Genomic DNA, 16,377 nt, shown 5'->3' with positions numbered 1-16,377 from the left:
CCCTAATGCATTAAAACTTCAGCGCATTAAAATGCTGTTCGCATTGAGCACTAACAAAACTCTTTGAGTGCAGAGCAGGGATCATAGAGATAGGAAGTTTGGCATATTGAGTGTGTGGATAATTCAGCTTTGAAAAAGCCAACGAAGCATTGTGTATTCAGGTCAAAACTCCCGACTTCTCTATGTGAACTTAGAGAATTGGTGTGTGCGCTCAGTTCTATGCTTTGTTCCTCCATGACAAGCTTGATAATGCCAGTAATCTGGCATCCCTCATGGTTCGGCTTTATCAGTGGAGCTGTGATTAGTTTCACTTTGTTTAAAATCTAGTCTTTGGCATTTGGAGTCAGCGTGTAGGAAAATGTGAGCCTATCCCATCTATTAAAATGATCAGGAGTTTTTATACTGCAGCAAAAACTCTTCAGAAGAATGTGCAGAAAACTTGCTATTCCAGTGTCGACAATAACTGCCGACACTGCAAAGCAACCCAAAAAAAGGAACAGAGTCTGACAATAAAGACAAGAAAACAAGTGTCAAGTGTCCATGACAGGCCACCTTGCCAGGAGGAGACTGGGCAGTAGATCCGGAGACAGATCCCGAATCCAGCAAGTGCAAGTGCCTGATGTCTGGACCACTATGACCCCATGCCAGATCAGTAGACTTTCTGTTGCTGCCGTTACACGAGTTACACATGTATCCCTTGTGCTGGGGGTTTGTGCTAGCCAAAATCAAGCTGCTGCAGCCAATTACTGAAGGTCAGTCTTCAGAGCTGCCTGCTCTCTTCCCGTCAAAACAGTCCGCAGTGGAAGGGAGTGAGGTGACGGACTGAGGGACTGTGGGGTGGTTAGCTTGCTAATTTGTGACGGTGGTCGTCTAGTGTGAGGAGCTTAGGACAGAGAGGGGACAGCTGCCTTCTCCAGAAAACTGTCAATCTCGGCTTTAAGAGAAAGATTAGAAAAAACTCTTATGACTGTGTGATTTTTAAAGCATTGAAAAATACTTATTTTGTAATTACGTATTTAAATTAGTAGTTAAGTAAAACCAAATAAACAGAATAGAAAGAAAGTGATCTACATATGATTTAAAGACTACTTTATAGAAAAGAGAAGCAAAAGCACAATGTGGCCATTTTTTCTAAATGCTTAACTGAAAGTTGGATCACTGTATCTCTCTAACATCAATAAACAACACAGTAGCATTTATACGTCAGTGTTTACACTGGTATGATACAGAACTAAGCACTTACACATGTAAGCTCTAGATTTGGGTTGATACAGCTCATCTTTATGGCACTTTTCTTTAATATTAGTGAGAAAAAGATGCTGCATAGGCTCAAGACACACAGAGACAAAGTGCAGTCCGTCCTCATGCTTTTTTCTGCCAAATTTGTTAGTTGCAGCTCCTAACGTATGCCAGGCAGCCAAGGTCACTGTGGTTTTTTAATCCTGAAATGAATATTTTATTGGTTACATGGTGGGAGTAGCTGGTAGATGTTTGGAAAAATCATCTCACGCACTTTGGCGAGAGTTTCTTGCCATGACTGAATGTTTTGAGTGGTGTCTGGAAGTCAATCGAGAGTTTTTACAAAAAACAGGCTTCTTTGAGGATCAAACAGCTACTGAGACCAAAGCCTTCATCCAGCTGTCCAGCTTTGACTTTTTTTTTTATTTGTGTGCGATTGTGTTTGTTTATGGAGTCCTTTCGACTGTCGTCTTGTACATGTGAATATTTGTGTAAGTGTATGTGTGTGTAGGTGAAAGTGTTAGTCCTCATTTCCTGTTAGTATTACAGAATCTGACTTCTCTCCCCTGAACATTGGCTGTTTATACTGGAAAATGCTCTCCATGTCCAAACTTGCCTCTCCCTGCCCGGGTCACTCATCACAGAACATGTGTGGCTGTTGGAGCACTCTCTGCTGTTAGCTCCACCTTCACTCCACCACAGTGCCTCATGGACTTTGCTAATAAACTGGCTATGACCACGAATTATGTAAAATTATCCAAGCAGCAGCTCACTGTTGGCCCAAACTCCCTCTGTTCCTCTTTACTGTCTGAAACATGTGATGTTCACCCAAAACGACAACAATAAAAACTTGACGCCAACTATGTGCATGCAGAGCAAAATTGGTCTTTCTGATTTAAAACAAAATATTTGGAGGCATTTTTGCACAATGCAAATTTAGATTTTACTTAACGAGGTGGATAACAGTTTCTAACATGGCATATCATTAACAATGGCATCTCTTCTTTTAAGTCCTTTAAGGCCTCACGGAAACCTCTTTAAATTCCCAAAAATATCAGCATTCAACATTGTGCAAAAGTGGTTGAGAGTTCAGTTTTGTCAGCCTGCCCAGGACAAACTTGGAAAGAAAATAGTATGAGAAAATGTTCCTGGTCCTTGAGCAAATTTCTTGACTGCATCTACGTGTAGCATATTTAAAAATGAATGTGTCATTGCCAAATTTTGATGCTGTGTAATACTTACCATAAACAAATCAGACCATGATTAAAATGATTTGTGGCCCGTGGCAGTGTGTCACTGCTCATATTTCTTAAAGTAAAGACCACATTTAAACACTGTTTCTTCTGTCATGAAAAAGACATTTGTCTTCTCTCCTGCTCGCTGGATTCACCTTCTCTGCCTCTAATTTACTGAAGAGCATATGTTTGTTAAATCTACAACAGAGTTACTTAAGTTTTATCTATATATATTTTTAATGGCGTTAATTTTTATTTTGTTTTTTATTTTTGTTTTCTATTACATTTAGTTTTAGTTAGTGTCCTGAGTCGGTCTGCTCCTTTCAATTTAGTTTTTTATAGTTTAGTGTTTGGTTCACTTTTTATTAGTGTCAGTAATAGTTTTAGTTTTTGAAATTATAAAATGGGGTTTTTTGTCTGGGGCAAGATTTAAGAAGTTCAAAATCAGTATGACAATACAAACACAAGACCTTGTGAAGGCAGTTGACTCACGGTCATGTAAACATCCCAGTCTTTAAAAAAACATGGACCAATGCCTCCTCATGTTTACTGGGTTGACAGATTAAACCAAACTGACTAAAAATTAAGACATTTATTTAGTTTTGTAAATGCATGAAATTGTTTCAGGTTCTTTCAGGTGTTGTTCTAATGTCAAGTTTTTATTCTCATTTCAGTTAACAGTTAAAATGGATTTTTTTCCCACCTAGTTTTAGTTTTTAGCTTAATTTTAGTCAACCATAATAGCCTTGGTCTGTAACCCACTGAATTGGATTTGTCTCCTGAACCAGGATTGTTTAACCGTTGTTGAACATGTACAAAGTAATTATTCTGTTGTTTCACACCTTCTTCTGAGACTGAGCATGAAACCTTTAGCCTCAATTAAAAGCTCTCCTACTGTGTGCCCCAGAATGATCATACTTTATGGGAAATCTCGATATTGCAAATTGTCAATGACGGGGAAGGCAGTGGGAGGTCTTGGCTGTGTTTTTTGTTTGTTTATGTTAATGATACATATGTCTCAGAGCAAATGTAGTAATAATTTGACGTTTAAAATTCTGAAAATCCCCCTTTTTAACCCTCAAGACACAAAACTGTGGTTTCTGTGGTCAGTTTAAAAGTTTATATAGTGTGAAGCAGAAGCTGGTATTGCTGGGAAGGCGTCTTTGTGGTCAGCCATCCATCCCCTGATAATCAAAGGTTAATAATTGAACATTGTGAGCTTTTGTTTCCATCATATAACCTGACCTTGGCTGTTTTTTCAGTGATTAAATATCTCGATTTTGAATTCTGGTGAAGACTACTCCCTAAAATCTCCCAGTGAGACAAAACCAGAGTTAGTAATCAAACCACTTCATTTTCTGTTTAACACCACTCCCTTTATTGCCACTTAATCTCAGTAAGACCACACAGATACTGCACGTAAAACCCCAAATCCCAGGGCGGGAGAGCAGAGACATATTTCCTCTTTTCAACATTTCATTCCACTCGTGCTCTCCTGGCCACACAGATCTCTAAGACGACTCCCTTAGTAGTAGAATAAAAACATATAAAAGACAGTACTCTTTTCATTTTTGGTCTACTTGGTAGGCTCTCCTAGAATTCATATATCTTCTGTAATGACATAAACATAATGTAAAGTCCAGCTCTTAGTTTTTCCCTCCAGCAGATGATTTCAGTGGGCTATTTTACACTGGCTTGTCATGAACATAACCACTTAATGCTTATTTGGAATAAATAATTAAAGGGAACATGTCAGATTTTCTTTATTGTATCCCCTCTTTCTCAACAGAAACATCTGTGAAATCCAGATGCTCCTTTTTCTATAGATACGTAATACTTACTAATACTACAGCAAATTTAGATTAACTGAAAGCATTCTTGATACAAATGTGTTTCTGTTTAGTTTATTGCTGCTCTCGTTTTGTTTGGGTCCAGAAATGAGCCAGGGGGAAAGGGCAATACAATGATGTAAACTATTTCTCGTTGTGCATTGACATGGTTTACATCATGTCTGCAGTGCCGCAAAGCACTCGAGCAAATGTTTGAGCGTCTCAGTCTGAGAGGGACTTGGGCCACACACAAAATGACAGATTTACTAGTCATTAACACACACACAGCACATGTAAAAACACAAGGAGAGCACACATGCACATTTTCATCATGCATTGAAATCGGAAAAGACATCCGTTCACAACACAATTAATGCTTCAAAGGCAAAGAGACATGCACCAATACATTTGGATCCCATTAAACTCGTCTCATATTAAACATGAACAAACACAATGCATGCGCACATTTTGAAAAAGGACACACCAGACGATCATTGTGTAGATATGAGTTTGACCTTGTCAACTTGAGACAGTGATCCCTTCCTTCTCTGCTGACACCGTTTTGTAAGCCGCTGCTACAGACAGGAAGAAGGAAGCAGTGGTGCCCATTGCTTCCTGTGGACCTCTGTGTAGTACAGAAACATCTTGATACTTGTTTCCTCAGTCGCCACTGTGGCCTTTTGACGTTTTCCACTTGAATATCTTTGTTTCAGTTTCAGGGCCCTCTGTTTCCAGTTTTAGCACCAGTGAGCATGGACTTATTGTTGGTGTCTCAAAACTCACATTTCACATCAAGTCATCCCACACATTTTCATTTTGGCAGCCAGGCATTTCTGATGCTTTACAAATCTCGATAAAAGTTCCTTTGACCCGAATGTGATGAAACTTGTTCTACAACATCCCCTTGGCTGAAATCCAAAAATCAGAGATACAAGTCCTTTGCGGGACACTGAGGATATCACATTTCATCTAATAAGGCACTTTACTTGGCCTTCATTACAAACATGTGGGATCAATAAGCATTGTTAAGAAATCGTTTTGGTTCTCTTCAATACGCTGAAAATCAACTTATCTGCATTTGGATGACAGTTACCGTTGCACTGTGTTATTTAATTTATTTAAGAGCCTTTCCCTGGTGTGTGTGTGTATGTGTGTGTGTGTGTGTGTTTGTGTATGCCATACAGTATATGTGTGTAACATGCGTGTAAGAGTTAATGTTAACTTCCTGTACGTGGGTATAAACATCCTGCTATAACATGAAAATGTAACTTTTTTTTTTTTTTTTTACAGAAAATTGAAAGTTACACCATGGTTCTTTATCAGGACCCAAATAGATAACTTGAAGCAAATCATTCACAGAATAGTGCAGGTACACCTTAAGTTCACCCTGGCACTCTTTGAGTGAAGTGTATATTCAATAGACATAACGTGTATTATACTATTAACCATAATTCTTTTGAGATACAAGGTATTAATCTGTGTGTATGTTTTTGTGTTTTACAGACGGAGTGTGCAAACTTTGTCCGCCTCCTGCAGCCTTACAACCGCACCCACCTCCTGGCCTGTGGCACCGGGGCCTTCCAGCCCATGTGTGCCTTCATCTACGTGGGGCACAGAGGAGAGGTAAGGGGGGTGAAGATAGGCTGTGTGTGTGTACAGGATTTGGGGGGGGGACTGCTGGGGAGAACTGTTGCTTACAAAACATTGTGGGAGGGAGAATGTGTCAGCACATTGTTCACAAACACACACATACACAGACTGACTAAAACACACATACAGCCACAAAGTAACTATCGCTTATATATAACAGTCAGTTGGTGTTCTTGGGGAAAACTTTGATATACAGCTGTCGCAGTCATGTAAGACTTGTATTTTACTGTATGATGCTGAAGTAGTGCTGCACTCTTCTCCATAGGGGAAATGTTTGGAAACTGTAAATTATATTTACATTTCTGCACCGTGTAACCATAAGAGAGACTGCTCAGTTTGTGCAGTTTACTTTGATTCTAAGTGACTGTAATGTACGTTTTACTACTGAGTCAGTCCTTAACATGAACTGTTTCCAGTGTTATTGCCCCACATTATCAGCCATGAACTATGAACTCCTAGCAACTTTAAATATAAATCTCATCTGAAAGTGTGATAATGAATCTGTCCAACTGATGATAACGTAACTTAAAATAAAAGCTGAGTCTCAACTAAATGCTGGATCCCTTTTACTAGCCAGGTGTGGCTATACTTTTTGCCACAAAAATGCAGGTTTCAGTTAGACCACACTGGTTTCCATCGATGCTGAGAAGAAGTTCATTTTTATGAAACCTATCTGACCTACCTGACCTATCATAATTTGCTGCTTAGGTTGCGCATACAAATAGAATTATTTAAACTTTTGTCAATATGGACATGCTACTCATTGTTAATATGGTTAGATTCTCCACAATTCAATTGTTCAGTTCATTTCACTGAAACCATGAATGACAAAGTATAACTCATTCAGACAACATGGTAAACGATTATTGCTTAAACAGGATAAAAAGGTGTTGTGTTGTTATGGCGGCTGCCTTAATCCTGGGGAGCCATAAAATGAGCGAATAAACTCTTTGTCTGTCTGTCTATGTAGCTATCTGTTTGTCTTCATGTAAGTAATATTCATACTTGCTTAAATAAACATTTTTATAGTATTGCCTATCTTTGGTGAACAACAGTTTTGTGTGAAAGGAATTAAAGGCCCATCCCATACAGACCCCTGTCCCAATATACACCAGTTGAGTTCAGTGATAAAAGCAAATTAAAGCCCGGGCTGTTACAATAACTGACAGTTAATTTGTGTTTGCAGGAAATTTACATGGATTTATAGTTTATGGGGGATTGGTGAAAGCTGGGAGACAAATCTACAAAGAAAATCTAAAGACCAGAAAAACCAAATAATGGACTGAAAGAGTTAAAAAAAAAACATTTGATGGTCATTATCTATTGGTTCAGCATTGCAAGGAAGTATTTTATATTATACAGAGAAGTTTTATTTAAAGTTTTGTGTGAAAAAGAAAAGGCTTTGCACATGGTATGTACTTCTGGTTTGGACCACCACACAAACACTTGTGGTTAGAGTTGTTATGGTAACATTTAGTTTTATGTCTAATATAGATATACTGCTCAATGACGTTTTAAGTGTTACTGTAACAACAGAGAAGTTGGTAAAGTAAATAAATGCTGAATGAATTAAAACTAATGCAGAGTAGTCTATTTAAAAGAATGGTTTTCTAAATAGTTCATGGTTTGAACAAGCCTAACAGAAATGTTCGCATTATTTTTGCAGTGAAGAGACAGGATACCATTTTTTCATGATACATATAAAGTACTGTACATTTGAGATGATAAGGAATCTGTAGTTGGCCTCTAAGCAAACCTGTGGAGGAAACCAGAGTAATGGAACAAATATGGCTGGTGCCAAATCACAGCTCAGAGTGGCCCTGCAGCTCTGCCATGAGTCTTTCTGTACGGCTTCTCAGCCGCGGAGTCGAGCCCTCTATACATCTTTTTAACGGCACAGAATGGCTCTCCACAGAGCCACTTAGTTCAGTGAGACCCTCTGCAGAGTCTCACACTTGGAGGCATTTGAAAGACAAGAATCAATGAATGGAGCTATTAAGGCCGACTCTTAACTCGCTGTTTCATGGCGATCCTCCAGATCGCAGCCCAGTGTGCTGCCCTGCATGGCCCAGCAGGAGGGGGTCAAACTGGGCATGAGGAGAGAGGAAAGCTGGATGTTGGCAAAGAGCACAGAAAGGAAATGAGACACTAGGGTGGGAGAGTGCCAACGTTTTAGTGGGAAGTGTGTGTGTGTGTGGTGGACATAAAGTACCAAAGGTGCATTGCAGCATTTTTTCTTGTGGATTTAGTTGCTTGCCGCAGTGTGTGTGCTCTCCTTGCTGACATTTTCTGCCTCCCTCTCAATCTGTCATCCTCAGTGTGGGTTTTGGACTACGGGTTTTATTGCACATCATGAAAAGAACTGCACTTCTTCCTCTGCTCATGCTGAATAACTTGAGGCCCAGTGACCATGTACCGTGGTCTGCATGGTTGAGAACAAAGAAAACAGAAGTTAGAGATACAAAAATAAGTCAGTGGAATCCTGGAAGCGTGGTACTGGGCTGAAGGACAGAGCAGAAAATTACAGAAAGTAGGTCACCTGTATGAATCATCAGACCTGGTAAGGTCTTGCTGGTAAGACAAGAGTTAGTGTCCAGAAGCTTCATCGCAAAGCACTTGAGCTCATCGATTGCCGGCAACCAGTCAAACCCTATTTGTATCTGTTTTGTGTTGCAGTGATTCAGCTAAACACGCACAAGAAGAAGCTGGGTTTTTTAAATTTTAAGTTTTGCAGTGGACCATACATCTGTCTGCAGGTACAGAATGAAAAGATTAGAATGAAATATCTGACACACCATGTGAATGGTCGGCCTTCGGTCAATATCAATGAGCATCTTTTGCCTTAGTTTTTCCAGTGTGTCCTGCACCATCAGCATTAGTCGGTCCTTGTTGGTCCTTGTCACCTGCTTTTTGGCAGATTCAGCATGTTTAATAGGTGTGTGAGCCAGAGTAGTCCATTGGTGAATAAAGTCACTCTTACTGGCAGTTTAGCTTCATGCACAAGAGAAGAAACACAAGTGAGAAAAGTAAAAATAAGACCAAAGTCAAGAAGGTGTGAGCTTGAAGCATAGTTGTTTTAATCACTGAACTCTTGAGGAAAAGCACTTTGTAATTTTTTTTTTGTGTATTGTTCACTGATGCACAGTGAATGTCCTTTGTTCTTTCCACATCGGGTTTTTAGAGTTAATGGGCTAACTGGCTAACTAGTGTCTTGAATCAGTTTTGTTGGTCTTCTGGTTTCCCTTTTTAAATAATGAATACAGACTAACCCTGCTTCGGGTCTGGAGGGTTTTTTGTTCTCACACAGGCACAGAACGTTCTACTTGGCCGTTGGGTGCAGTCTTTGTGGTGTGTTCAAGTGAAACTTTTTGGCCAAGATATTTGCAAAGTGAGGTGACCCAACAGTCAGCCTTTGTCGCCACTAGTTCTTTAATGACAGTTTGATGTGTCGGGGGCATTTTATTTATGAGTCTGTAAAACCTTCTGACTACTTTGTTATGATAAAGGTAGCGCAGCTCTCGTCACACACATTGCTGCATTTGTTTTATATACCTCAGGGAATGTATGTATGTGCTTATGATAGCATGTTAGTATCTGCATGTCCAGGTGTTCATGGAACAACTCTCGGGTTGTGTCAGTTGTATGTGTGTTTAAACTTAGCTGTCCTGACTGATGTTAGGACACCAGTTGTCCTCCTGCTTGCATGTGTGTATATTTATATGTGTCTCTCCGTCATTCTGACCACAACCGTGTCCTTTCAGCTCATCAGAGTTTCTGTGTGAATGGATGAAACCACAGGGAGCCTGTCCATTTATTTAACCAATCGTTAACTGGTGGAGAACACACACCCTTATGTTTGTCTGACCTCTCAGGGGGGACCAAGGCCACAAGCCCTTGGACTGGACTCTGGGTGGGATGATCTTTGACCTTCTAGGTGTTTCATCTCAGTTAGGGGCAGACAGACACATACCTTTTGTGTCTCTTTCATGCCACCTTTGTCTGTCTCATTCTTATGGTGCCGTCGGCACACAGATTGTACATTAAACTCACGAGTGTTGCAATAAATACGATGTGAGCTGGTGTAAAAGTGAAGAAACTGGCTTTTTGTCAAACAATGTTTTGTATAGATTTCTTAATATTGAGGCTGTTATTGTTCTTCCGTGTCGGTTTTTCTTAATTATATTTCATGCTTTTATCCAGAGATGAAAACAAAGAAATGCATTTAGCAATATTGGACTTTTCCAACCAACTGATATACAGTCATGATGGTTAGGAACATCAGTAGTTTACATATCTCTGGGAGGTCCTCGAGTGCAACATTTCGGAATCACCCAAACTATTTTGAAATTAGTGGTTGTGTAATAAGATTGCATTTCAACTGGCCAATAGAGAAAAGCTTTCAGTATGATATAGTTTATTGAACACATTTCACTATTTCTTCACAGTCTTTCTTTAAGTGTGAAAACAATATTTAAATGAATGTTCCCCACATGGTGTTCATCTAAATAATCAAAAAATATCAGCCCTTAATCCGTGTCTTGGGTCTATGTGTTTCTCCTTACTCCTTTTTTCTCATACACACACACACTGGAATCCCCATGGTGAGTGACACAGCTGGCTGAGCGCTGTCATAGATGAGAAAATAAACCTCCATTTTACAGTGACGACATACAGAGGACCGGACCCCACACGCGCACACAAACATGAACACACACACATAGTCAAACAAAACAAATGACACAAACTTGAACATATAAATATGCAGAGATACAGACAGAAACACACACAAACATGATGAAAGACATGCACAGTCGAGCATGAATCTAAATACGTGGAAGCAAATGCGTAGACAGACACACAGATTGAAACACACACACAGAGGGAAGCAAATATTTATATGCAACTAACAACAACTGACAGATTTAAAAAAAAAAAAAAAAAGAAGTTCAAAGTTGAACACACAAATAGCCAACTGGCCTCCTCAGCTGAGCCAAATTGTACAATAAAGCAGTTCAACTGCTTCATTTCTCAGTAAAAGCCCACTTTTACTTCCCAGTTCTGCTCTTTGGCACTGAGTTTTTAACTTGCTGAGTAACCCACTTCCTCCCACCATGATGGCAGGCTTCCATGACAACCTCTGTAAGTGCTACACATGGGGCGCTTTTTAAGTCCTGTGGGGGAAAAATGCTCCTCAGCAAAGCACAGCATTAAGGTGGATAAAAAAGTGGACTAAAAGATTTAAAGCGTAATAAAAAAATATTACTTATAAATCACCCATTTATTTTTTCCATTTATGTTGCCTTTGGATTGAAGCCCAACAAACTGGAGATTATTTTGCTTTCAGTTTTGCTCCATATTTAGTCCTTTGCTTGGTATTTCATCTATTAATTTTCCTGCAGTTATTACCATAACTCTTAATTAGCTTGTTCTGTCTCACTCTGTCTTTCCCTCTGGCTCTACTTTATCTCTGACTTTTCTTTTCTGTCTTTCACTTTCTTTCAATGGAGAAGAATGAAAAGCACAGAAGATTAAATGAGAGCGCAAGCTTCCCATGGTTTCACTGGAGTGAGAGTTGAGTGGTGAGTGAGGGAGCCTAGCCATTATCTGACTGGACAGTGAGGAAAAGGCCAAGTACAACAGCATTTCAACTGAGGTCTGTTGGTTGGCCAAGCTGCCTTTAAGATGCTTGAAGTGACTCCAAACTGTAGATTTTTAGACATTTAACATTTTTTTAAACCAGACTAGTAGACTGCTGGTGTGTGGGTACATGTTGTCCAGTGTTAAATCATGAATATACCCACTTTTTAACATGGGTAAACCCACTAAAAATAGGCAATAGACTCCTTTTCCATTGCCAGTAGACCAGAGCTGTGTACATGACTCTGCAGCAGAGAAGTATATGTTTTTTTTCTTTATACATGCACACGCACACACACACACACACACACACACACATATTATATATATATATATATTAGTGCTGGGCCGTTAACGGCGTTAACGTGCTGCGTTAACGCGGGATTCTTATCGCGCGATAAGGAAATTAATAAATGAATGATTATAAACTATTCACTAAGTTGGGTCTATACAGTGAGCAAGGCACCAATTTCACTTTGTTGTTTTAAGCGCGGATGTATACCTGGTCGAATTACGCGGAGGGGGCGTGAACAAGGCGGAAGCTGGTCTGCCTGAGTGACTGGAGTGATTGGCTCAAGCCGTGTCACAAAGCTGCTGACTGTTAATGGTCTTCTTCATGACCTCTAATGTAGGCCCACAGTTCAGTTAGGGTCATGTTATCAGAGGCTGCGCCCTCTGCTGTTCATTCCAGTTAGCAGGAAAAAGCTTTTTCCACATGGAGACAGAACCTGTGTTCCTAAATGTCTGTGTTTAACAAAATAAAAAAAAGTTAAACACCAAAGTAAATCTTATGGAACATTATTTTTACCAAATATTATAGTAGAACAGCTTTCTCAAGCATTTTGTGATGCATTTTCATCATTTAGATAGATAGATATTATTTTGAATGTCTTTGGCAAAATTCAAATCTATGATTTTAATCTAGATTAATCTAGATTAACTACGGGATTGCAGTGAGATTAATCTAGATTAAAAAAATTAATCTATGCCCAGCACTAATATATATATATATATTTATATATACTTATTCAGTCATTCTTCTTAAAGTCAGTACAGACTAATTTAGATGGATGTTAAAGCACTGCTTGAGCGAAAACAGACAGTATTTAGTGGCGGCGTGTCATGGCATCTCATCGATCAAGGAGGTAAAATTAGCGTGTTCAACCAGATGTTGTGTTTTCATTAATGCTGATTGAAGCCAGAGGTAATAAATACCTGGACAGCTGCAAAGTCATTTGACATGGGTGTGAATGCCAATAGTTACCTTTCCCATTACACTAAAAAACCCAGCTGTTAGTCGGTTAGCAGAGTTTTTGTGAAGTGGAAAAGAGGCTTCATAAAACATGGACAGTTTAAAAATGGCCATTTGAGGATTCGAAGATAAAACGTGGGACCCTTGACAAAAGTATCAAGTCATCAAACTCTGGTACAGAATTTCATACACTAATGCGGCCTCAACTTCTACTTCATCAAAACTTGAAAAGCAAGGGAGGACAAGAGCGAAAGGAGATTAAGAGGAAGATGAGAGGCTGGAAGGAGCAGGGAGGACAAAAGGTGGATGTCTGCTTTGTTCAACTCAGTAGGAAAGAGGAAGAGAGATGGGACAGGGAGACAGGCAGCAGTCACGAAGCTCTTTTGTGACTGGGTGGTGCATGTACTGGGATTTTTAAATGTCTAAATGTCCTAACAAAGACAGAAAGACAAGGAAGATCAAAGTGCCAGATCTGCCACCTCAGTCAAAAGAAATTCCCATGTGAGATGTTCTGCCTCTAAGCAATAATGCTAATTTCTCTAAATTTCCTCTCCAATATGACTTGGTAGTTACTTGGTACTTATTACTTGGTAGTTATTCTATTTTGTTGAAACATTTTAAACACAAAGGGACTTTTAAACAGGTTGTTTCTAACCCATTGTTTAACAATCTCAATAATAAGTGCAAGAGGAGAGAAAACGGCTGTATTGCATCTTTTCCAATAAGGCTACTGTCCGTGGGGAAATTGCCATGCATGCTTTTCTTTAGTGGATCTCTCCTTGTATTACTTAACATTGTTGCAAGATAGTAAGTCTAGAAAGCATTCCAAAGAAACTCTTTGATTCTTGGGAACTGATACCAAAAATACCTATTACCGTTAAACAACTGTTTTTATGTTTGAAGGTGGATTGTGCCTTTGTAACTGGCAGTTATGGGATACAGGTAAATGCTAAAACAGTTTGTAACACTGGCACAAGTTGGGAAAAGTTGTAAAAAAGTTGGCTAAAACCAGCTACATAACATTAGTCACCATAAACTACTGGTTATACCAGACCAAGACAGGCATTGTTAGAAAAACCCCAGGGTGCATTAAATTGAGCAAGGGGCATTTTATGGCTAATAAATTCCAACTTTTTATTTGTAATATGAAAAGTGTGCTATTTCATCTCACTTTAAAGCAGCTGATTTAGGGTCAAGATCATAGCCAGTGTTGAAAAATGCTAAATGAACGACAAAAAGTAAATTAAGTTTCTCACAAGTTAAACTAAACAAATGTGCATGTGTGTGTGTCAGTAGTAACTTGTCTAAATGGTTTTGTAGTGGGGGTCCTGATGTATTTTACTTGGCACAGCTGAGTACAAAGTGGCCTGGATGTCTTTCTCTCTCTCTGTATCACGGCCCTTGTGTGTATTTATCTTGGCAGAGTTTGGTCAAAGTGACTCTGACAGTCTAATCAGCTGCACAGGCTGTCGCACCATTCCTCCGGATCATAATGAGATAACACAGACACACACATGCCCACTCACACAAATTACCCCAAAAACCACACAATCTCTTGCGCATATAAGATGCACAAGTGTGCAGTGGACACAGAAGTGTACAAGCTCACACCCACATCCCATGCACACTAACTCAGATGAGAAAGACAGAGATGCTGTGACGTTCCCTTCAGGAACAAAACAGCGCTGAGGTGCTGAAAGAAGAAGGATGACTAACGAGTGAGCTAAAAGACCTCGTCAGAGTGAGATGGAGAGCAGAAAACAGATGGAAATGAGAGCAGAAATTCAAGAAAAATAGAAGATGAAAGCAATGAGGAGAAAGGTAGAAAGAAGGGAAAAGGTTCAGTGGGCAACAAAATTAAGAAACACATTTACAAAATGATAAATGCCAATTCTAAAGCCTATTTCCAATATACCTCTTTTCCCTCCCATTTAGCCCATACCCATTCGTTTTGCATGTTCAGGCCTATAGGTATGAACCCCACAAATGTATTTTCTTCATGAATGAAAATTTTAGAAATTACAGCTGTATTACCAAAGTTTACTGTTGTTTCAGTATATTATGGTCCTTTTATTTTAAATAGTTATAACAAACGAAATCCCTAGTATGCTGATTTCTCCGTAGCTAACTACATAGTTGATTCTGATTTTTGTATACCCGAAATTTAACCGAATTCCAGCAGTGAAGATCCTGCACTTGTTATTGTTCCAAATATTAGTGCAGACTGGCAGGATATGAGCATGGGTTGCTGACGTTAGTCCACAAAGCATCGCTAGTGGCCCGGTAATGAGGAAATGCTCCTCTTTTTAATGACTTGTTTGATCAGTTTGTAATGTGAAACTTAACTTGTTACATGTCCTAAAAAATAAAATAATTCCTGCAGCCCAGGCAAGAGATATCACTGCTGCAGAGGATGTCATCCTCACAATGTCGGGCAATACGTGTCATATCTGTTTACATAAATGCCAGCACACCAATGATGTATTAGTGTCTTAAATAGCTGTCTCATTTCATAACTGGAGTTTTCAACCACTACAACTTCTAACTCTCTTCCGAGCAGCAAGGTGGCACTCAGATAGGGGTAAAAATATGAAATGGAATTGGGCCTAAGAGTTATATATTTATTGTTAAGTATCTCTGCAATAACCTGTAAAAAACTGTGCTTGCACAAAAGACATTTTCTCTCAGTGAGTGATCTTTTTTTAAATGAAGCATCACTTTTTAAGCAAAAAAATACGTGTTGCAACTTTTAAATCAATGAATAAGTAATCATTTTCAGTCTCTAGTCAAGTGAAATAGACAAGAGAAAACCTTCATAGCTCATGCTGATAAGATATCGCAAGACAGGACTCAGAGCCTATTTTCAAATGTTTACCATCAATTCAAATTTAATTGTGTTTGAGCACTGTGCGTGCTGGTGGGATGTTTATATGCACTTTAACACCTGTAAAAGTCATTCAAACCTCTTTATAAACGTTCAAAATGCCACACATGGATCAAGTAAGAAATTAACTGTCTCTCCTTATTTCCTGAGACCTGTTGGATTTGCCAGTTTATATATGATCTTTTAGTGTGATTTTGACAGTAACAGTTTGCTGTGTCCTTGTTGCTCACCATGAGTGATCATGAGTTGATGCACGCACAAAAATTAATTTGCGTGGGTGTGTGTGTGTGTGTATTGTTCACTGTGTTTAGTTCAGTATTTTTATCCTCCTGACTTCAATGTCATCATCTCCCCTGTGATCTCCGTTCAGTCGAAGACTCACCCTCCCAGTAACAATACTCCATTGTCTATAAGAGGAACAGAGAGTCACACACACAGAGTTCACTGTACGGACACTTAAATCAGTTATATGGACTCATACAGGGAGTCTTACTGTAAGTCCTGTCGCCTTGCATTCCCTTTTTATCCTGGAAAGTCGGCTACGTTTGGTCTTACATTGATCACGCCCAGCAGCCTGGCACATTGATGTCGTCGACAACGGAGGAGACGGGCTAAAAACAAAAGGGCTTTTGTCCACAGTGACCCTGTTTT

The 16,377-nt window shown here is 39.3% G+C and overlaps 1 protein-coding gene across 2 annotated transcripts in view; it reads left to right on the top strand.

Annotated features, from left to right (window-relative positions):
- The window catches only part of sema3bl (sema domain, immunoglobulin domain (Ig), short basic domain, secreted, (semaphorin) 3bl), a 75,174-nt gene that overhangs the window by 34,580 nt on the left and 24,217 nt on the right, over window positions 1-16,377 (top strand). For both annotated transcript variants that reach the window (XM_042491430.1, XM_042491429.1), the window contains exon 4: window positions 5,807-5,926. In XM_042491430.1, coding sequence (XP_042347364.1) covers window positions 5,807-5,926 — 120 coding nt within the window. The remainder of the gene's footprint in view (window positions 1-5,806; window positions 5,927-16,377) is intronic.

Source organism: Plectropomus leopardus, chromosome 8 (assembly GCF_008729295.1).
Source record: "Plectropomus leopardus isolate mb chromosome 8, YSFRI_Pleo_2.0, whole genome shotgun sequence".
Lineage (NCBI taxonomy): Eukaryota > Metazoa > Chordata > Actinopteri > Perciformes > Serranidae > Plectropomus > Plectropomus leopardus.
The sequence above is the reverse complement of the archived record's forward strand: the minus strand, read 5'-3'. Positions and strand labels throughout refer to the sequence as shown.